Here is a 24,387-nt window from a genome sequence, read left to right as displayed (position 1 = left end):
TCCAAATAGATGCTGCAATGGTAACTCATTGATGGGCAACATAGGCCAACATATATTCCACTGAACTTCATACTGGATAATGGATATGATCTTCTATTCTAGCAATTACTCCATTACGATTTCCAGTGTTCACTGCTGTCCCGTCACAACCTGTCATTCGAATTTCATCCATGTTCATATTCTCGTCGATCATACATTTTAAAATGTCAACTGAACGACCACTTGGTGTTGTGACATGAGAGATGTAGATGGCACCAGGTTATGTCAGTAAAACGTAATGGTATTTTTTTATTTTTCTCCTGTGGTGGTAGTCATCAAGGACATATGATTCATCCTTTCTCCCATCGAAATAGAGCGATATAAAATTATTGACGACATGTTGGGTTGGTTTCAATCCAGTACCCATCTTGACTTGGGTATGTCTCACTTTCCGTGGGTCAAAAATGATGTCTGTGGAGAAATTTTCTTCTAACACATCCCGCAAAGTAGCAGTGGCAATAACAGCAACCGTTTCATCAGAAACCATATTTCGATCGGCTTCCCTTGCACCACAAGGGATTGGGATGGTATTGTAGGCACTACTTTGTTTTTGTTTGTTTTTGTTTTATTATCTTTATCCTGCATTGCGGGAAAGCGGACTTGAGCGCTATCCATCGGTGTACGCCTTCCGACGTACACCTGACCCACGCTGCAGCCGACGGCAATGTCTGTTTCCGGTTGTCTACTCTATTTATGACTTAATTTTGGTACTACCCATTACTCGAAATCGATCACTGGGTAGAGGCAATTATCGTAAAGTTTCTTGCCCAGAGAAACAACAGCAAGTGCGGGCGGCTGGAGTCGAACACGCAGGCTCTCGACTGCGAGCCCAACGCGCTAACCACTCGGCCACTCCTGCCGACTTGTTGAGACACTCTCCATGAAGCTCGGATCATTATCGAATGAATAAGATAAATAGTCAGTTTCACAAAGCTTTTTGTGGTGAGTTAAACCGCACAACTATTAGAAGTTCGCCCATTGCGCAGAATTGCCAGATTGAGCGCAAAAATGAGGTAAAATCAAATTTTTTTCGCAACTTTTTGCCCAATCTGGCAACCCTGTTATAGAAACAGAAGGTCATTGGGGTAAGGGGTTGCTGTGCCCAAAACAATTTTAAACTTTGACAAAATGTTTAGAAGGTAAAGTCTCACCTATGTTCAAATTTATATGATAAATGGAGAAATCGACCCACCCTATTGGATATATTTTATGTTTGCAGGCATATACGTAATTGATGGAAATTATAAAGAAGACTAAAAACTATAAAACAGGCATTCCAGTGGCTTGGCTAGAAATTTTGAAAGGTTTTTTTTTATGACGTCGGGCGGGCAAAGCCCGCCTGCGTGTTGGCCTAAGACGACACCCAGCAGCGGAGGTCTGGGGGGCCTCCGCCTGAAAATTTTGAAAATTTACTTTAAATTTTGTGCATTCTGAGAGCATTTTCAACAAAAATGTAGGTATGAATATTCCTATAAAATGGTGCTGTCCGGTGGCATAACAAAAGGATAAGATCATGTTTTCTTCGGCATTTTTCGGAAATAAAGCTAAGTCTCTATGTTTTCTTGTTGCTAATTCCTGGCTGAGATATTTGAATGTTTGGTATTGGCAAAACTCGCTCATTTAATGCAGTTTCATTTAAAGTTAAGTAAACTTTGTTTTAGAGACATAAAGAGACTGAAAGCATCATTCTCAATATCGTGACGTCACACGCGTGCCAAAGGGGGGGGGGGTTGAAACCCTCAACCCCACCTGGCTACGCCACTGAGCCATTCAGGGGTTTCAGATTGTTGCAACTGACGCCATTTGGTTCAGCGTTGGTTTCAGCTCCAACAAATGTTACTATTAAAATGTATTTGAAGTTGTATGAAAGAAAATAACGGAGTCTGATCGATGGGTAATTTCAACCATAATAACAAAAACCTATCCCTCCGTGGTAAGTTAAGTCCGCCGTGGGACTAACATTAGCTGTTTAGAAGCATATCAAACCATTTGATGCGGAAACATACAATTCCTCACAAAATTTCGGGGGGGGCCCGGGCCCCCCCCATAAATCCGCGCCTGCACGGAAGTGACTTTCTTGGATGTTTTTGGTTGAATCAAACACGACCTTAATCGCGAAGAGTTTCTGGCTGCCTCAGCTATTTCTTTCTGTTCAGGTAGTCACGAAACCTACACTTATTGAACTGCAATTTGGCCTAAAAGCAAACATCTCACTTCGAAAATGCTGAGGAGCTAATTTAACAAAGTCAAAGCGGTAACTGTAGTCTACCTTTTTCTGGAACTCTGCTATGTTTGTCATAGGCCTATAGTTTTTTTTTTCGTTGTGATGGTCAGAAATAAAAAACAAACTGAACTGTTAATAATGAAACAAGAAAGCTTCCTGCTACTTGTCACACAATCAATAGCAACTTAGGCTATGCTCACAGACAACTTGAAACGTAGCTTAACCTACGTAAGTCTAAAATTAGAGATGTACCGATATATCGGTATAGGTGATATCGGCCATTTTTTGAGTATCGGTATCGGCATCGGTATCGGCAAAATTTGGCCGATACTAAACATGTAAAAAAAGGGCGTTTGCTGCGGATTTTCTGCAGAAGCAGAGATATAGATTTTTTAAAGTAGTAACTAACGTCACATTGAAGTAAAAAAATAACAACCTGTTCAAATTTTTGATACCTCACACTCCCATGACTTCATGCGTGCACCTTTTGGCATTGTTTGCTTACAGTGATTCTTTCACTCAAACAAAACGTTTTGTTTCAGCAGTTTTGCGTTGTTCGATTCTTAAGTTGTGAAGGAGACTCAATTTCTCCAATATTTATCATTTGTGTTTCTTTTTTACTCTCAGCAGAGGATAAAACCAGGCCAAGACTACCCAGGTGGCGGGAATCTGTAGTTTTGCATCGTTTTTGCGTTGCTGAACGTTTGAGGGACCCGTGTGGCTTGGTTGTATTTGGTGGGCTGGTTCTGTCAGTTTGTGATTTAGTTGCCGCCTTTCGTTGTGGTGGACTCACCACCAGGCTTGAACAATGTCGTGGCGGATTGGGTGGGCTCGGGGTGGGGGCGGTGGGACTGCGAATCCTCAATGAACTAATCAATAAGTGGTCTAGTTGCACCTGGGATGGCGGCCTCATTGTAGGGGGAGTGTCCTTCCCTGCTGTCGGCACGGAGCTGGGCGCTCACTGGTGCGGCGGGTTGTTGCGATTCGCTGGCCATAACGGTGTAGCTTCCACGCTAGCCATTTAGACCATCCAATCAACTATATATATGTTTCTCGGCAGCCGTTTTGTAGCAAGAATTGACATCGACAAGAATTGAAATGGCTAGTGTGGAAGCTGCACCGTTGTGGTTGGCGGGTCGCGGCAACTTGCTGTGCTGGTGAGTGCTCAGCCTTGTGCTGGTGGCCGGGGGGGGGGGGGATGCTCCTTTCTTTGCAATGAGGTTGTCATCTTAAACGGAACGAGACCATTTTGATTGGTTTGGTGAGGATTCGTGGTCCCATTGCTTTCTTTTTGGGCCTACTTATTCTGCCATGACATTGTTTGGGCTTGGTGAGTTTGTTGCGGCTAAGGGTGAAAGTTGAATCGCCGACTGGTGGAGCCGGCTTGCTGGGGGCAGCCGAGTTGCACGTGTTTTTTGAGCGTTTGGCAGGGTGGGAGCGATGCAGAATTGTGCATTTTTGCTACCTGGGTAGTCTTGGCCTGGCAAAAGCTTTTCAACAAAACGACAAGCGCCCTTAGGTTGCACATTACTTGTCGAATAGTTTTTGTACGACTACACATATCACTTGGTTTACATTTTACATCTCATTATCAATTATGATAGCCTATTTGGAGAGTTTGCGCAAACACTTTATTAATTTTTCAGAAACCCCAATTATGATGTAATGTTTCTTTCCTCATATCCCAATCCTCAATTATGGTGGCCTTTCATTACTATAGTAAAACCTACTATTATGACACAACAACGCGGTTGAGATTGGATTCTTGAATCTTTAATAAATTATGCCAATTCAAAGCTTTTTTTAATAGTTTTATGCAAATAAGGTAAAACTTAACATTTGATATAAAGGTAAAGGTGGTCCCATACTTGATTCAAGTGTTGGGTATGAGAAGATAAGGTTCTCATTGTACTAAGCCTTCGGCACTAAGGAGAGTAGGGTGGCCAGTTCCTTTCTCTCGGCCGCCTAACATTTGACATATTTCCTTGCAAATACCAAAATTGCTTGTTTTTGTAACACCAAAGTATCGGCCAAAATATCGGTATCAGTATCGGTATCGGCCTAAAAAAGTGATATCGGTATCGGGATCGGTATCGGCCAACATATTGGTATCGGTACATCTCTATCTAAAATAAAAAGTAAAATAGCCTAATTAAAAAAAAAGCAATAAAAAATCCAATACATAGCCTACTTTTATGCCCTAATTCCCTTCAAACTCCCCAAGAATAGTTTTTTTTAGTTCTGCTAGTATACTGGCGCCTTCCGAGTGCTGCAGTGCACATGTGACATCCTGCATTCATTAATCCCTGGTAGGCCTCTGTTTGGTTTATTATTTTTGAGAAGATCGATAAACCAAAACAGAGATTACGGGAATTCAGCTAGCGGTTTATTACAGTTTTCAAGTTAATACATCGTCGTTAAAAACAATCCTTATAAATTTGCAGTTCAGCAATTGCATGGTGATTCACGTCTTGTTGCTTGCCGCAGCTCCGGTTGACAGCGACAGCAGCGAAGCAATGGCGGCTTCTTCATCAGCACTCGATGGCTTCCGATCGCTTTCTGATGACGTATTTCTCACTGTAACATCAAATCATGAAATCATGTGACGTCATTTGGTCAAAGAGGATCATATGTTTCGGTGTGGAAAGAGATGAAGTCATTTTTAGTTGTGAAGAGTGAAGGCAGCTTATCACAATTGTCTGATGAAACTACAAGGCATGCGGGATTAGCTCACAAACGTAATATTGGTTTTAACAAATGAAGAGGAACAAAAATAGATTAAAGATTTATAATAAGAACTTAACATTGTAGACTCTAAAGAGGATATTCTTTAGTCATACCCAGTCGAGCATGCATTCCAAGTGGTGGTGGTAGTACTAAATTTGGTCGTAAATGAAGCTTGTCAATTGTTTGGGTATTAACTGAATGACATAAATTGTATCAAAACTCACGTGCAAACGAACTGGAAGTTAAAACATCGTTTTCAGTTTGCGCAACGTCATTATCACGTGATGAATGAATTGAATCCTCAGATCCTGAAGGTGGAAAAATAAGCATTGGAAAACATTCAGCACTTAAAGAGGACACTTGTCACTTCAAATCAAGATATGGTTTTATAGCCCCACATTTTTTATAGATCAATCATACGGATTGGAGACTGAGGAATCTATCCCTTCTCTCACCCCAATCCTCTTTACTGTGAAACACAACACAATGTCATATGTTAAGCTTTGATACTACGCACAGATAAGCAGACCTGGGACTGCGCCTTTATAAGGTAAAGCTAAAACTGCCTTCCTTGTGTAAAGCCACTCATATATAATATACGATAATATGCGCAGTGCAACACAGTGTTATAGGAAAAACAATGATACCTTTCCATAAAATATCAGGTCCCGATAAAGATTCGGTCAACAGTGGGGTGTCTTTACTGGTAATCACTTTTTCCAGGGCATTACAATCTGCAAATCAAATAACATCGAGTTGTCAACCACGAGCTAAGAGATAACGTGATAAAAACGTGTCGTTAGCGTAAAAATATACAGAGCAATGAAAGAAATACTGCTTGTTGATATTTGTTGAGTCGGCAAATAAAAATTGTTAGAAAAGTAAGTCATTTATCGCTTGTTTCAGTGTAAAGCATGTCGAAATTACTGTGGGGGAGTTCATAAAGCAAGTGACAGCTGATTATAAGCAATAGCATGATCAATCAGTTAAAAAAATATTTTAACATTTTTACCATACAACATTTTTCCGCAGTTTATTTGGTCACATCAAGCAAAAACATGGAGGTTAACGATTTCATTGAAGGGAAAACTAATGGCCAATGAGTGAGGGAAAACAAAGCAACCAATCACCATGATAACCCTTATGACATGGCATTAAGTGTTTCGTCAACAAATCGCCAGATGCTTTCAATCGGCGTCATACCAAAAGCATTTCGAAAGCAAAACACACGCTTTGTTAATGTGGCCACGTAAAGGACAATATAGTGGCAGGATGCAAGTAATATTGCAAAAAATTGATTATCAAGTTTTGGATTGTTTTAGAGCTTACAAAAGATTACCTTTCGCAGGTACATCGGTTGGAGTTGAATCTGCGGAGTCTAAGTTTGAAGAAAGTGGCAGACTGTTGCTCTTTAGCGCTTCCAGTGGAGGAATATCCAAAACTACAAATGAAAACTTTGTGAAAAATTCAAAGCCTAGTCAAAATTTATTTTGTCATTAACGTGTTTGGGGTAACAAGTTTCTTCTCCAATACGCAATGTATGCCGATGAACCATGAAAGTTGACGGAAGATTAACAGGTCTAAAAAAACGTCACCACTTTAGACAGTGAAGTCACAATTGTTTTATTGAGTTTACGGTGACAAAGTTAGTCTGGCAATGTTGTACATGTACAATGTACATGCACGCTACATTATTATAAAGAATAATTTTACATATAGCAAAGCACATACAAGTGAATTTTTTGTCTGGTATTTTGATTTGGAATTAAAAAAAAAAAAAAAACGTTATCCTTGACAACTGAAAAATAAACTGTTACTATCACCTGCGACTGGTGTAGAAGTTGTATTTTCTTCCAGAGTAGACGTATTTTCTTTACTTGGCAAAAGTTCCGGTTTTGGTGTAGCCATATTATCTGACGGACTCAATATTTTGTCTTCCAAAGCAACACCAGAGAAACTCGCAATGGGTTCTGTCGGTGGCATTGGGTATCTCACTGCTGCGACCATTTCGTCAGAATCCTTTTTCTCTTTGTCGCAATCATGAGCAGTTTTCAATCTTGTGTCGTCAGCTGTTTGGTTTGAACCAGTTTCAACCGGTGGTATCAAAATAGCTGAAGTAGACACTTTTGAAGTTTCTACGTTAAATTGATGTTGTTTGTCTGCAGACTGAAAATTACTGCTCACAGTCATGATCGATCCTTGATGATGAAGCTCGGCATGAGAGGAGCTCGACTTTTCATCACCTGGTTTCACATGAAGCACCGCTCCTTGCTCTCTGGGAAGATCAAACCCGCTTTCTTGTGTATTTTGAACTTGAGGTAAAGCTTTAACAAGTAGAGTTTGAGAACTGGATCCAACCGGTTGTAATTGTAAGGCGGGTGTTTTTGGAGGGCCGTCGCCATCGCAAAGCGATACTTGACTCAACACATAACATTGGCCAGTTTTGAGTAGGGTAATATCACTGGTTGGTGGTTCATTAGGTTTTGATATGTCTATTTTATTTAGAGTAACTGCGCTTGGCTTATCGTCTTGATTTGGATTTTGACGCAACACGTCATCAGTTTGTGATACATCGGGCTTGATTTGATCTGAAAGCGAAGAAAGGCGACTTAACAACAGTTCTGTTGCGGTACGGTACTTACAATACTGCCGTAGACAACGCAAAATCCAGGCAAGAAAAAGTTCAAAAAGCTTCCCAGAGCTTGATCTTATAAGGTTTTAGGTTTAGAGGAGCAAGGTTTTATAAGATTTGCTCTGTCGATTCGAACTAAAGTATACTCAATACTCACTGGAGTAGGTTCGATGGTGATTGCTGAATCGGATAAAATTTCGACCTCATGCAAATACAACTACCTTGACTCGGGTCAAAAGGAAATATATTTTTATCCTTACAAATTTTACTTGAGCTACGTTTCTGAAACATCGCATTCTCCAAAGACATTCTTAGATAGTTTCTGTCTATCTGAATAAATTTAAACCTACAATAAAAACGGAAAAAAGTGTGCAAAGATACTGCCGCTGGGTCATCATACCTTCGTCAATCGTCAGCAAGAGAGGCCGCTCCATTTCATTCTCTACGCTGAGAGGAACCTGCGGTAAATAAACATTAAATTCACAATAAGAACATAACCAAAGTGCAAATTTACGAACATTCCGTGAAAGTTACAAAGAAAAACTTTCAAAAAAAAGGAAAATGAAATGAGATACAAACTCTGATACAAATGTAAAATCATCTTTTACCTTTACCAAAATACAGAACTCTTAAAGCTTTAAAAAATAAGCTTTTTGAATCATTCCTTTAGTGCATTACTGTTTCACCGATTGACACAACGAATAATTGATACGATACTCAGGCTATTAGAAGTAAACGCAATCTTAAAAGCAGTTGTTCCCAAACGTTTTAAGTGCGACCCAAACCTGAGTTGATGAACATCTCGTGGCTCAAGACACGGACAATCGGGATGAACAATTTCAGCACGGTATCATTACTTCAACCCTTTTATTCTACCTCATTTTAGTAGATTTGGATCGCTCCTACATGCGTTGACCCGTGTTTTGATATTTTGCGATCCATGTTTAGGAACCACTGCTATAGAGTCTACCTGATCTGTGGCACTGTCGAGGATCTGGTTGTCGGATGATGCTTCAGTGTCAGCTTTGTCTTGCAATATGGCTAAACGGAGTAATGTTTACTTAATAAAGTGTAAAATTTAGGCTTGTAAACAGTAGAGGTTTTAGATTGAGGGATGCGGAACTACTCTGCGCTAGACTTGTCTGTCACTCTGAAGAGGGTCACTTTTTGTCTAATGTGCAAAAGATTGTACTATTTAACGTTATATAAGAGCAGTGCAGTTAGTTTTAACGCAATCATTTAAGGTTTTGCTCAGAAAGCAAGTTCAGGTGTAACAAAATATCGAATTAAAAATTGCCTCTTCTACTGTCGTCCGAAAAACAAATTCACACACCGTGGTGTCCTGTGCCTTGTGTACAGACCTGTTGTGACATCTAGCGGAAATATATTGCACAGATTGTAAACCAAGTATGGACCACAATCGAAAAAAAACAGTTAAATTTTCATTCATTGATGTTTAACTAGAGTAAGTGAATCGACATGAGTGAGAAAATTGGATAAAACCAGACTTTACTAAAAGCATTACAACTCTGATATATTGCCATGGCATTTTTTAGGTTTGGGATTTTTAATGCACCCTAGTGAGTACAATTGAACAAATGTTTAGCAAAATCTCGGCAGGGACACTTCTTTCATGCGCGAAAAAATAACGCATTGTTTTGCCCCGATACCTTACTTTACTTGTTGGCATCAGCAGCAACACATTCCAAGATGTACAGGTCACGATTCAACTCTCGATATGTGCAGCTAGCAATGCGCCAAGGGTACTTCATCCAGAAAGACTAACTGGGTATAATAACTGAGAGTTACCACTACAACAACAACAAAACTTAGTTTTAGAATCCACTTACTGCCCTCAGGCTTGGGCTGGGGTGCAGGTTCAGCTTCACAAAACGGACTCTTAGCTTCTTCTTCAGGCACGACAACTACGTCATCATTACAGCTTGCATCAGAGGTGATGCTCTGAAAAAGGTAAGTTTTTTCATGTGAAATCTGAATGAAAGATATTTGTGGGAATGGAATACCAGTTTGAAATTATAAGTCACTAACGGCAACTGTTCCCAGATTGTACATAACAGCAATTGGCAAATAAGAATGCAAGATAAAACACTATCAACGTGAATCTGTTCTCAAAAGCCGCTTTCAGCGTGGGACATCATGACTAATCAATCAATGTTCAGTTTATTCACGTATGGATACACAACTGGATCCAGACAATCCATTTGAAAAACAAACTTAGAGTGTAGTACTCTAGCCGGTAGAAATAATTAATGTCATAATTAGCGAAAAAGAATATACAATTGACAAATATTATCCATACTTTGAAACTAACCTTTGAGTTAAAAGCTTCGATTTTTTTCATACTGGCCAACAGACCATCACTTATAGGACCAAATGTTTCATGCATTGGGCAGAACAGGGTGAGATCCTCACCCTTACGCTTCACGGCATAGGGCAGCGTACAAACTGGAGTTTTGCACGAGTCAAAAGCACATTTCTTGTATAGCATTTGAAGAGGGTCTTCAAGAATGTCTGCGACAAAAGGTTGACTAAGTTGGTCTTCTACTGTAAGTCGCACACTTCTCCACGATTACATTAATAAATATTCTACCCTCAAACATACAATTGTTAAGGCTATTTAGCGACTACGGAGTGGCGTTCAAGTTGGTAGGCACTTTTACGTATTACACTGCCCGAAAAGGTAACCGCAACCATGCGTGACATACGACATCGCTGATGTTGGTAGCGCTATCATGCGTGACATGACTCAACACGTGATTAACTGGTCGTCTTTATCGAAAGATTTTGATACAAAGAAATTTAACTGAATGCATCGCCACAACCAACGTTGCCTAATGGTTAGGGCAGAGGGGTAGTAATTTCGATTGCATGGGTTCGATTCCCACCCTCTGCTAATACTATTTTTTCTTCAACTGAACTGAGTGCAAGAAGAATCGTAGTGACTGCAAACAATGGAGTTTATGAGAAAAGTTGTGACTAAAACACCAGTAATGTCATATACGATACGCATGGTTGCGGTTACCTCTTCGGGCAGTGTAATACGTAAAAGTGCCCACCGTTCAAGTTGGGAATGGCCCGTTTCGGTGAGTCTGATTCGGTGAGTCCGACTCGGTGAGTCCGATTCGGTGAGTCCGATCCCTTAACGGGGGATTTTTTCAATTTTTTTTTTAAATTATTGGGTACCGCAGCCTAATTATCATTGCCGTTTTAGGGTTAGGGGGTTGGGGTTAGGGTTAGGGGTTAGGAACTCACCGAATCAGACTCACCGAATCGGACTCACCGAATCGGACTCACCGAATAGTAGCAGACCCGTTCAAGTTTGTGTCATATTGATCACAATACCTCTCGGACTGACGTACGGTCTTTTACCACGTATAGTTTTGAATTCTGTGGTATTGCACAATGCACAATGTAAAAATCAGCTCAAACCTGCCAGTAACGACGACGTAGAAACTAAACCTGAATCGTAGAAACACTCCACCAACAAGTTGAAACAATATCTTGACTAAAAAATAATTATAAAAGGTCTGCTGCACAGTATATTCAACTTACGCATGGTACAATATTTCGTATAAGGGAGACTGGTACTCTTGCATCTAGTGTGATTACTGACGAGGCTGCAACGCGTTTTGTTCACTGCTGGCTCAATGGATGCTACGTTCTGCAAAGATAAACGTTTAGGACAAAAGATTGTATAGATAGTCTGCCAGATACAGTAAAAATAGTCTTCTACAAAATAAGTTAAATCACCCGAATTTAAGCCATTTGTATATCACAGCCAAAGGCTACTTACGGATCCTTTGCTCAAATCAATTCTACGACGCTTCGCCTGTCTTTGTAATAAGATGCTCGTTTTGGAATGGCGACGATAGCTGAGTAGAGCTTGAAGTTCAGCCTTCTTTTCCGTGTCTTCGACAATTCCTTTTTTAGAATTGCCCCGTGCTGTTAGCGCACAAAGAAAATAAAACTTTTATTTATAATTTTATATCATTTCAACTCAGAGTAACATTTAAGCTGGATAATGCTTTGAATAAAACATGGTGTGAAAAAAATATACTGAACTGAAGGATACAGTATGACGCCTAAGATTTCAGGAGATCTAAAACAACTTTAATCTAACAAGTTGTTACAACTGAAGTACCGTAGCTTTCGAACAGCTAAATCAGGGGTCGGCAAACTGCAGCCCGCGGGCCAAATGCGGCCCGCGGACAAACTTTTTGCGGCCCTCGAACGATCTTACTTTTAGTGCATAAACTAAAGTGTCATCATTATGTACGCATGAATTTATTTTATATCATAACAATGTCTACTGTTGTTAAAATAATCAACTTTGTTTTGGCAAGAGGCCTTAACCACAGCCAAATCAAAAGTTTACTTAAAGAGATGAATGCTGTGAATCAAGATCTGGTGTATTTTTGCGAGGTTAGATGGCTAAGTCGCAATGCTATGTTACACGGTTTTATGATTTGCGAAAGGAAATAGTGACTTTCTTGAAACAAAAGAATGCAGGTTTCGGCATTGATGAACTTAGTGATCCTGATTGGTTAACAGATTTAGCCTTTCTCACTGATTTCACTTCTCATATGAACAAGCTAAACTTACAACTACAAGGAAAGGAGCAATTTATCAATCAGATGTATGATCATATTACTGCCTTCGTAAACAAGCTACGTCTTTGGGAAACTCAATTAATCAATTCCAACTTTGCTCATTTTCCCAATTTTGGCCTTTGTAAACCTTCCAACCCTGATAAGTACTAGGGTGCATCAGGAGCCCCGACCATGCAATTTTTATTTCTTCTATTGTTCAAATTGTTAGGCTATATGAATTAGAATGTGTGGTAAAATATTATTTAATTCTTTCAACGTTTAGGTATGCCACACAGAACATAAAGATTGATCCAGTACAGGCCATACAGGGTTGCCACTTAGCAGACTTTATTGCAAAATTTGAAAAATTTTGCAAATTTTTTAACTGTTTGGATGCGAAATTTTGAGTTGGCAGAATTTTTAAGTTTGGCAGATTCACAAAACTCATAAGATTAGTTGAATTCCATTGAATTTGTGACAAAATTGTGGTTCTATCTTGTTGTTTGTGAAGTAAATGGTGATTATGTTTTGGTTGTAATCATTTGCTTTTAACAAAGTAACTATGAAATCTAAAAATGGAAAGCATATTAGTTCATTTTAGTGGGTTTCATTTCAGTTTATCTTAGGAGTAAACTAAGCATAATTGGTTTGGCAGATTAAAGATGATTTTGAAAGATTTTTGGACACTGTTTGGCAGAACATCAAATTTTTATCTGGCAACCCTGATCCAGTAACTGTGTGCAATTAAATTGCTAGGTGCTCAGATAAACTGTACTAAGGTAATATCGCTGATTTTCGTTGTTATATTATATAGTGCAAAATAGGATAGGTTCAGGTATGGTAGATACCAGTTTCAACATCCTTTCAGCATTTTCTGTTGCTTAAAATTGCTTTTATTGTGATATCAGGTAAATTTATAACTAACAGTGATTGAAGTAAATTTAATATATATAATTATATATGTCTTTGGATGAGTCAATTTCACCACTAACTCTGTTGAAGACAAGTGGAACAGGTGTGAAATCACCCACTCAAACACCAAAAACTCGACAATGTTCAAACATTTTTGTGTAGGTAAAGGACTGTCTGTTAATGCTGCTGAAATTACAGGGAGCAAACTGCCATCGTCTATGCAAGTATAACGTTACATGCTGTATCACATTGAAGATGAAGCCAAAACCAATCGAACTAAATTTCAGGCTTCTAAAATTGTTCTATCAAAAATCATTCCATTTTAATATAAAGCCAACATTCCAATGGTAACCGAACTTTATGCCTGTAACAAAATCATTAAACTTTTCGACGGCAATAAGAAACTTCGTGCCATTCCAGCTAACAGAAGACAAACTCCATTAGTGATGAAGAAATTAGGAGCCAGTAATTTGAGTTTGTCAAAGACTTTTCGACTGTGGCCTACAGATGTTGAAAAACTGATGAAAAATGAAGATGACATAAAGTTCCTAAAATCCATGCAAACTGATAGAGTAGCCACTTTTGGGTCGTGTGATAAGAAACAAGCTTATTTGGTTCAGCGCTGCCAAGCACGCAAGGAGGCTGAGACTCGACGTCATGAAAATCCACTTTTTGATATGAGTGCAAACACCAGCACAGCAGTCTTAGACGATAGTGAAAGTGAAAATACATGTACCTCGTCCGATCAAGCAAAGGCTAGCCGAAGCCAAAAAGGTAGCAGGTACACAGGCATTTATACCTCATTATATATTACAGTCCCAAAGCTAGTACCTCTTGCGACACGCATGAAAATGAATTAATGATCCCAGCTCAGCAGGTTGCATTTGAAGTTTTTATAGAAGAAGTTGGAGGTGACACATCGAAGGTAGTGACATCATATTCTTCAGCGGATTGCACCGGACAAAAGGTGGGAAAAAAATAGCAAGTTCTGTGAAAGAAAAATGGAATCCACCAAAACTGTTATCCCTCCATTGGGATTCGAAGCTGCAATGCAAACTAACTTATATAAATGAGAAAGGGGAGCGAGTAGTTATAGCAGCTGGCACTACAAAGGAAATAAAAATTCTGAGCATCCCTAGTTATGAACCTCAAACAGACCGTAAAACAGGTGAAATAGTTGCAAAAGTTTCAGCTGATTTGATTAAACAATAAACAATAGAACTGTTTGAAGTGCGTTGTAAATTTAGTGTTTGATACCACTTCAAGTAACATTGGACATGTATCGGCAGCATGCATCAGCCTGCAGCAGCAGTTGGTCGACCGATTTTATGGTGTGGATGCAGGCACCATATAGGTGAGTGGTGATCACTCATGTTTTCAATGAGCTAAAAATAGAGACATCAAAATTCCTTCATGTGATGTTGTTTGTAAGACTACGCAAAAACTGGGGAATGATTCCACATTGCTCGGCTGAAAAACTAGCTAGATTGGACCTATCTAATTTTGATGAACAAGCAAAAGTATTAGTATTACAGTTTAAAGAAGATGTTCTCAGGTTATGCACAGCGCAGGAGAAGTTTAAACGTGATAAGTATGTATAAAGAAATTATTCATTTATGCTTGGGCTACCTTGATCCAAATAAACCAGTCAATTTCATGAGGCCGGGGGCTTTAAAGGCACGTTGGATGGCCAAGATCATATATATTCTTAAACTAAGCTTACTGGAACACCAGATTATTCAGAGTTTAATTTAGCTACCCAGTAACCCAAGACTGTGAATGTTTGTGCATTGCATGATTTTGCAGCCTACCCTGTTATACAGGATGGAACCCAATCATTATGATGTTCTAAATATCAATTAGTATAAAATGTTGTTCCGTACACGCATACTATAGTGGCATTAAATTCAGAGTTGTTAACTAGAATGTGACTTTTTGAGTTAAAAGAGATTAAATTGCACAAGAGTTACCGTTCAATAACATTAGGGTCATGTGGCATACCTAAATGTTCACGAAACTTTATACCATTTTCACACACTGATTTTCTCACCCAGTCTAACAGTTTAGGCAATAGAAGAAATGCGATGTTAGTATTTTTCAAAAATATGGGGCAGCTGATGCACCCTAATAAGTACGTATATCACTTATCGTTTCCACTAAAACTAACTTTGAATCTCGATTTTGCGATTTGAAAAATCAAAAAAACAGATTCGATTTATTTGCCTTACGTTTTCAATGGATGTCAATACAGGCCTCGAAATTCACGGCGGACACGGCGGATGTCCGCCGTCACAGCATGTGATGTCCGCGGGAAGTACCATTTAGATCGGTCATATTTGTCCGCCAAGAAATGACAGAGGAACTAGCGATACAAATCGTCACTGCATAGCACGAACAATTGTTGCGAGAATATAATTTTCTCGCATTCTAGCGCATCTAGAATATGTGAACACTGTATCCTTCAACTTCTATTCGAGCAGGAAAACTTTCGATTTTTACGTTGTTTCAACGATTGATGACATTGAATCACCGTAACAAAGAGCATTGTGACGCAAATGCCACACGACCTCGTTTAGTCGAAGTTAATCAGTTATGAGGCGTATTTAGCAGCCACATGGCGCTTTGACTCCTCAAGCGCACGTCGTTGGTCTGATGAAAGCCTTTCAGAATGACTTCGCTGAAATTTTAAATAGCCGTCGTAGCTATAGTTCTCAAATGGCGAAGAATTATCAAGATGAAGTAATTGTGCATGACAATCTGGGTTTTTTTTTCGGTCATTTATCGGTTATTAATCGATTTTTTAGCAAAATATCCGAAAAATATATAGTCAATTCGGTCAAAATTTCTCGGTTGCGAACTCCAACATGAAATCGCTTGCGTTGTTCAACTGCAGATAAACTTATGCGTTTGAGGTTAAATGCTGCATCATACAAAACATTCAATTATGACACGGCATACGCGCACTGGCACAGTAACGCGAAGCGAGCACGCCACAACGTGAGAGGTGACATTGTTAAATTAAATCACTTTGTACTTGCGAACCATTAGAGCGTAGCCTAACGTGTTTTTTTTATTTGGTCATTCTTACTTGTTTTTATTCCTTTCCGTTGTACTGTATTTTTGTTTTGCGTTATTTTTGAACGTATGTTAGTGTACAATAAAAGATGTCTGCGGCCGGGTGTTGCAAGGTTGAGTTTCGCTGATGAACGTTGAAGAAACGTTTGTCTGTTCAAACCTTTTTCAGATAAAACAAGGCAACATTTTTGAGCGAAACTTAATGTTGTAGCTAGTCAGGAAGTGCAAATTTTGGTTGGTGTCAGCTACTTGAAAGAAAATATTTTCATCAGAAAAAATGACCGAAATAAATAAAAATTGTCCGAATTTTTTCAAGTCATTTCGGACAAATGACCGAAAAGTCTCAGATGACGATTGCCAATAAAACTGGTGTGTCCGCCGTGCGACTTAATTTGTCCGCCGATATAGCTGCTGAGACCGGACACGTTTGTCCGCCGTCAACAAAAACGAATTTCGAGGCCTGCAATACTATGCCAAATGAGATGCAAATAGAAATAATTGAACTTCAATCATCCAACATATTGAAGGCCAAATACGATTCAGTTCCAATTGCTAACTTTTATACATAAAGAATATGTCCAGAAATCCACCTATCCTCATCTGTATGACGGTGTCTTGAACTTAATTCTTTGTAAAACAATTCTTCCCAAAGCATTTATTCGTGCATGCAATGGAGATTTGATGTATACGAAGAAATGCTTTACGAAAAATTCTTTTACGGATTTCATTTCACCAACAACTGTTTACGAACAATTGTTTTACGAAGAATTGCTTACGAAGAATTGCTTTACGAAGAATTGTTTACGAAGAATTCGCCTATAACCCTGTATGACAATGCAAAACGTGTAATGTGCATGTTTGGAAGCACATATTGCTGTGTCGAATGCTGCGAGCAGCTTTTTTCAAAAATGAATTACGCAAAGAATAAACTTCGCACTCGCCTGTCAGATCGTCATTTGAATTAAGTTACGTATTGCAAATATCATCAACAAAGTTGTCAGTTGATTTAAACACCTTGGCCATGACACAGAAACAACATCATCCTTCACATTGATAAATGATAAGTAAATAAAAACAATGCATTGCGTTTTAATACGTGTTTGATAATAAATATGAAACGGCAACAAACACGTCTCATTGTGCAATAGACACAGGAACAGGGGTTGCAGGTGCGCCATGATTTTAAGGATAATGTAAGGATAATGTTTATATGTTGAAATTTATGCGGCCCGCACGTTACCAGAAGTTTGTAGATTTGGCCCAGTACTACAGAAAGTTTGCCGACCCCTGAGCTAAATCAAGTGTAAACAATGGTAACAACTAACAAGTATGCGTTAAGAACACAAGCCAAGAAAAGACAACGTAGAATTAATTTTCAGTAACAAGAATTGACAGTGAAAGACACGTGTTTCGTCCATGAAGCTGGGCTCATCAGAATCGCACCACTAACTCATGCCACAGACACTCGGCCGCTGCTTTGTGAATTCTCATCGTTATAAAAACAAAACAACAACTAGCAAGCGCCAAGGAGTACACTGAAATTTTTTCTTTTACTGTACATAATATAGCCTAGCATAGAAAATAACCGTTCAAGGAAATTCACGCCAATAAAACTTCTTCAAAAAGGTAAAGTATTCGCTTTACGCGAGTTTACCTGATGTGTGGCCGTGGTTCATATGAAGCATATACTCCCTACGTTTAGCTTGAAGCTTGCGATTTAGTTGTTTAAATTGCTTAACATAGAGAGACTGCAGCTTGACCAAGCAATGCCTTGAATTGGAGACAACCTCTTCGAAAGTATATACACCTAGAGACACAATTGTTAACGATTCAAGGTGTCACTCAGTATAGAAAAACATCTAATAGCTATCATAAATTAAAACTGTTAGTGTAGAACACTGTAACAAAAAATAGCAGCATTTTTAAGTTCAGCCGTGGCGTTGTAGTTTCTTGAAACGTTAGAAGATATACCAAGAAGGGGGTCGCAGCCAGTATTAAACTCCTAAAAGGAATCAAGAACCGTGAAACAGCACAACTTTGACCAGGTAGATAACTTCGCCCAAAATTTGCGAGTTAAAGTCTGATCACAATATGGTCCTCATGTTTTATTGGGTTTGTCTAATGGATAGGCTAATGGTTAAGTGTTATCCATTAGATGATTAGAATGATTAGACAAATCCAAAAAAACATGAAGACCATATTGTGATCACACTTTCACTCACAAATTTTGTGCAACGTTGTCCGCTCGGGTAATGGTGTGCTGTTTCACAGCGGAATGGCCGGTTTCGGCATGTCCGATTCGGCTAGTCCGTTTCGGCTACAGTCCAAATCGGCTAGTTCCCTATTCGGCTACAGTTTTGAATTGTTATTTGTATTTTATTCCACAATATCGTTTCTTTTCATTCCGACAAAGAAAAATAAATTGAAATGAAACTTAGCTCAAAATGTTTGAAATATTAAATTGAAATGTTTGTTCACATAAAATCGACATGTATCCTACGTCACCGTCTGTATGCAAACTTAGAATATATTAGAATCCTCAACTATTACAAAATTCCAAATCCAACGACGCCTTCTGTTTATTTAGAGAATGTTGTATCTTATTCCACAATATCGGCTGCCGAGAAACATCGTTTCTTTTATATATAGTTGAAATTATCGAAGCTTTAAATAAGTGGGGTTTAGACCTAACCACTGAGATCTTAAAACTAAAAAACGAATTTTGTATTTTATTCCACAATATCGTGTTTTTTTTTGCATTCTTGCATTTTATCCAGTGTTTACCTTTGAGTGCCTTCCCAGACAGCAAAATCCGTCTGCAGACGTTGAATCAATGCAAAAATGACGAATTTTGTTGTCTGGGTTCGTTCAAAATAAGTGTTTTACATCAAAACAACATTTTTCATGAGTAACAATAGAGGTTTATGAGATAAAGTCTCAGAGAAAACGTGTCAACGAAAAAAAGACAGTTGCCAAATAGTCTGCAGACGTTGAATCAATGTAAAAACGACGGATTTTGCCGTCTGGGAAGCACTCAAAGATAAACACTGGATAAAATGCAAGAATGCAAAAGAAAGGATATTGTGGAATAAAATACAAAATTCTCTAAATAAACAGAAGAATCTAAGTTTGCATACAGACGGTGACGTAGGATATATACATTTTATGTGAGTAAACATTTCAATATAATAATTTAAACATTTTGCGCTAAATTTCATTTCAATTTATTTTTCTTTGTCGGAATGCAAAAGAAACGATATTGTGGAATAAAATACAAAATACAATTCAAAACTGTAGCCGAATAGGGAACTAGCCGAATCGGACTGTAACCGAATAGGGAACTAGCCGAATAGTAGCAGACCAGTTTCACAGAACCTCAAAAGGTTGAGAAACACCGTTTTGGACAAAAGTTGTCTTTTTTACATCAAGCTGGACGTTTCAGATTTTGATATCAAGAATACTTCTTTCAATACCGGTATATTATTATTATACAGTATTTGCTTCACCTTTTTATGTATACTACCTGCTATTTCTTTGTTTACTTTTATCTGTGCAATATTTTTTTAAATAAATTTACCTGCATTTTTCAATTGATTTTCGTCTTCATCAGTGGAATCGGCATCAATGTCAGGTTCACCACCTTTCCAACTGGGAGACTTCGCAGTTAACCACCTGCTGTTGGCGTCAGCATCATATTCATAGGAGTCATCAGCCATTTCGCTCGTGTAGTCTGCAGATGAAGTTGTACAGTGTAAACAGATCGGTAAAAAGACATTTAAATGTATAATCTACTATATACAAGAAGGAATGATTGCTTCCAGTGAGAAAATTTGAAGGATTTGAAATATACCAGTAAGTTAACTATACCAGTAAATAAGAATACCAGTAAGTTAAATCTTTTTCTGACGCACATTTGTATTGCCAACGAATGTCTTTAGCATCAAGAGAAATAACTATATAATTTAACAGCAAGTTTTGGTTTGCTGAAAAAATGATGTGCAACAATATTCTTGTCAAGTAATTTAAGCAAACATGATTTTAAAGTAAAAGATTGTTAGTGTTTGTTGCAGGAAGAAATTCAAAATAAAAATTTCTTACTCAAACTGTCATGAACTGCATCTGTCTTTTCATACTTGGTTTTCTTAAACTTCTTACACTTCCCAATTGGACTAGAATCCAAACGAGATGTATGACTGAAAATAGTGCAAACAACCAAATACAAAAGAGTAATTAAAGCCAGGGCTGTGAAGCCAGAGAGATTTTGGCGTGTCTGGATGTTATGGCGTGAACCAAACAGTCGAAGTCGGATATTTTTCGCCTGATTCCACAGCCCACCAAGGGCTGTGGAGTCGGAGGGATTTTAGCGTGTCTGGAGTCAAGCAGTTATAAACTTAGGAGTCGGAGTCGTATATTTTTTGCCTGACTCCACAGCCCTGGTTAAAGCATGTAGCACAGAAAAGATAACAAAAAAGAGCAATATTCATACAAAACATGCAGCAATGATAGAAAATATTTAATGATCTAAACATAGATCTTCTTATGAATGCAGATTCATCTTCTTTACCGAACCTAAACAATTTCGAAGTGTAAAACTTAGGATATGTTACTGTATTAATGAGTGATTAAACCTATTTTTAATTATGCTTGATAAACCTTTTCGGAAATTCTATACCATGATTTCTTTGTTCTTTTTCTGCTCACTTGATCAGCGATGCTTGAATTACGTTGTTGATGAACTTCACATAAAGTTATGGTGGAACTGTGCAAAAAAATGCTGAATTACAACTTTGCGGAGTTGAATTGAAACATTCTTGCATTTTGCCTCCAAAATAAATAAAATGTAGACACTAGGCATCTCAGTATGCTACAATGAACATTGTGCATGATAGATAAAAACTGATGCTGATGTAACCAAATCAGTTTCAGTGGTAACCAATAAAAATCAACCTTGGTAAATATCCCCCTAAAAACCAACTCTGGAAAATATTTTATATAGTTTTTATTGTTAACCGGGAAATATGTACCAGATAGATTTTATCTGGGGCGATATTCAGGTGGATATACACCCACTGTATATTATATATAACATATACATTTAATTTCAACCATAAGAAATCAATAAGCATCAAATTTGCAAATTAATGATGGTAAAGGTTTTACATAAAATGTTACTAAATGAGACAAGCAATAAAAATGAAAAGCTTACAATTAAAAAAATTTATGCTTCATAATTATGCAATCCCCACCCTCCGGAAATGTCCCTCGCAAGACTTGCGTAGGTCTGGCTTAACCGCCTACAAACCGGCGTCGGTCGCTTTCGTTCAGACATGTGCAGATGGCCTGGCTCCCTCACCGGGATGCAAGTGTGGTGCCACAGACCAGACAGTAGACCATGTCGTCCATGACTGCCCAATCCATCAACCACCACATGGAACGCTTGGACTGAAGGCCCTGGATGATGAGACTGTCGAGTGGCTGATGACCTCATGCCCAAACATATAGTCCGGAAGAAAGCTCATACGACGAAGAAGATGCACACAGCAAACAATTTTGCGGATAAAAGTTTTAATCCAAAGTTGTAACTTTTGATTTAAACTACAGTAGCCTATATATAATATAATATATAAACCAGTAAGTAATATAATATATAATATACTATAATATATAATATAATATATATAATATGTACTATATAATATAAACCATTATTTAATCAACTATAAAAAGTTTGCGCTACCATTGGTAATGAACCATTGGTACCATTGGTAATGAACGAAACCAATGGTAGCGCAAACTTTTTATAGTTGATTAAATAATGGTTTACATTAGCTCTGTCTTTTAAACATTGAGCACTTTTATTTGCAACTGCTGCAATCAATTTCTGGATTACTATATAATATATATATATATATTTCATAAGCTCATTCATACTGGCTGCTATCGGTTTTGAGAGCTGGATTGTGACAACGACGGTTTGTAGTATTTGATATGTATTGGCAAGCAACAAACGGGGCTGATTTGTCTTCAAGGATGTGCTGAAAGCAAAACCTGTAATCACGGTACCTGAAAAACAAAATTAACAAGTCATGACTAGGGCAACCAAAAGTCAATAAAGGGTAAGTCTTTGTCAACTTGACCAGAAAAAAGGGAAAATGTAACCCATGGTGTCAGATTTTGATGAAACTTAGACACTTTGCAGAGCAAGTCATTCTGAGAAAAATGATACCAATGTCAGAAAAATCGGCTCAGCGGTTTTCGGGATATGGCCATTTGAAAATGAGGTGTTTTTGTGTTCGCTCAAGCATGAAATTAGTAAAAAGTTGGTACAACAAATTTTAGACGTAAATAAAACATACACCATTAATGTTACAAACTTCAAATTTTGTGAGAACTTAAGTTTGGTTGAAGTCAACACATTTACAAACTTTCAACAATTTTGGTCATGGTTGAATGATTTTGAAGACAAGTTAATATTGTTGTGGAATTGAAATCAATCAACCGTGACGTAACTTCCAAGCACTATACTGAAAAAGGCCCCTCTTCAATTTTTTCGAGTAATACATCATATGAAAGGTCTTAACTTCCCCTATACAGTGAAACAAAGATATCTTTGTGTATTTGAGAAAATCTAGGTGTAGTAAGTCGAAATGTACCATACACACAAAGTGGCTAAATTGATTGTTTTTATAATTGTTCAACAGTGCTTTGCTTCCCTTTTTTCCAATTATGCACAAAATATATACATTAGTAGACATAATAGGTAAGTTGAAAGCTTTGAATATCTTGCTTAGTCAATTAACCATACTAATTACTATGACTACTGAAAATCAAAGCAAAGATTATTGAAATTCAATGTGTAAAATGTTTCACTTGAAATTGGTTTTTAATGATTGTATGGTTTAATGCTAGAAGGAAATAAAACCAAGAATACTAATAGAAAAGTGGCTCTTTTTACCTGGTCCAAAGATGCAATTTAATCAACAAAAAAGGTTATCGTGCTTTGAGAAATTTTAAGAAAAACATAACGATATATCACAAAATTTGTCAGCAAAAGCCAAAGGATAATTATATTGAACTCTCATTGCAGTTTTGAACCATGATAACTTTTGGGCTGCTTTTCAATTTATATTCCCAATTTAAATAATTGGTTAAACTGGATATTAATGTATATATAATATATTCCAAAGCATATGTGTGACAGAAATTTATTAGCTGATCTCCAATGAGTTTGAATTTGTTGCTAACATTGCATGGAAAATTGATATTGGTCTTGAGTAGTTGCAAGGGTTGGATTGTCTACAACACACAAAACATGTTCAAAAGGAATCCAACATACGTCTTTGGTTCTTGGCCAATGAAAAGATGGAGACGGTCCATTAGGGTGCAGAAAATTTACAAAGATGTCACCATTTTCTGTGTCAACTACCAAAGTTACTCCAACACAACCACTTTCCATCATACATGGCTGCTACAAAGTTACCTTGATTGATGCTTTTGTTGCTGTACTTGGTATCAAAGTTGAAAGTGTAATTATATGTGAGTTCATTGCTTATTCTTTTGATGCCAATTTTAGACTTGTCAACTGGTTCAAAGTAATGAAATCCTCTGGTTCCTTTTATTGCACTTGCTAGCTTGTTGGCAAAGAAAATTTCATTTGTGCCTGCACAAACATGATTTTGGCCTGGAAACATCATGGTCTTTCTTTGCCACAAGTCATGGTAAGTCACCTTGCGATGGCACTGGAGGCACTGTAAAGCATTCAATAGCTATGGAAAGTTTACGAAGACCTCTACATCATCAAATTGGTACTTTAGATGAAATGATGGATCACTGCACTGAAAAGTTGCCTTCAATACATTTCATCAAACTTCTCAAGGAAGATTTGACGAATGAAAGAAAACGTCTGGAAGAAAGGTGGAAGCTAGCAAGTACAATAAAAGGAACCAGAGGATTTCATTACTTTGAACCAGTTGACAAGTCTAAAATTGGCATCAAAAGAATAAGCAATGAACTCACATATAATTACACTTTCAACTTTGATACCAAGTACAGCAACAAAAGCATCAATCAAGGTAACTTTGTAGCAGCCATGTATGATGGAAAGTGGTTATGTTGGAGTAACTTTGGTAGTTGACACAGAAAATGGTGACATCTTTGTAAATTTTCTG

General features: G+C 37.9%; 1 protein-coding gene across 2 annotated transcripts in view; it reads right to left on the bottom strand.

The window, feature by feature from the left end:
* Positions 1–4,600: 4,600 nt before the first annotated feature.
* LOC145766989 (uncharacterized) overlaps positions 4,601–24,387 on the bottom strand; it is a 28,739-nt gene continuing 8,952 nt past the window's right edge. Inside the window, exons 2-17 of one of the 2 annotated variants that reach the window (XM_082578715.1) lie at positions 22,151–22,282; positions 20,892–20,978; positions 20,318–20,412; positions 19,797–19,949; positions 17,874–18,026; positions 11,437–11,585; positions 11,196–11,304; positions 9,955–10,154; positions 9,473–9,584; positions 8,593–8,663; positions 8,023–8,080; positions 6,814–7,578; positions 6,330–6,431; positions 5,638–5,724; positions 5,215–5,298; positions 4,601–4,840 (exon numbers count right to left, since the gene is read on the bottom strand). In XM_082578715.1, the coding sequence (XP_082434841.1) occupies positions 4,728–4,840; positions 5,215–5,298; positions 5,638–5,724; positions 6,330–6,431; positions 6,814–7,578; positions 8,023–8,080; positions 8,593–8,663; positions 9,473–9,584; positions 9,955–10,154; positions 11,196–11,304; positions 11,437–11,585; positions 17,874–18,026; positions 19,797–19,949; positions 20,318–20,412; positions 20,892–20,978; positions 22,151–22,282 (2,470 nt within the window). In that variant the 3' untranslated portion in view covers positions 4,601–4,727. Of the gene's footprint in view, positions 4,841–5,214; positions 5,299–5,637; positions 5,725–6,329; positions 6,432–6,813; positions 7,579–8,022; positions 8,081–8,592; positions 8,664–9,472; positions 9,585–9,954; positions 10,155–11,195; positions 11,305–11,436; positions 11,586–17,873; positions 18,027–19,796; positions 19,950–20,317; positions 20,413–20,891; positions 20,979–21,465; positions 21,828–22,150; positions 22,283–24,387 lie in introns of those variants that run through there. The other variant, XM_082578714.1, reaches the window with a different exon arrangement.

Source organism: Aplidium turbinatum, chromosome 3 (genome assembly GCF_918807975.1).
Source record: "Aplidium turbinatum chromosome 3, kaAplTurb1.1, whole genome shotgun sequence".
NCBI lineage: Eukaryota > Metazoa > Chordata > Ascidiacea > Aplousobranchia > Polyclinidae > Aplidium > Aplidium turbinatum.
This window is presented reverse-complemented; position numbering and strand designations above follow the sequence as displayed.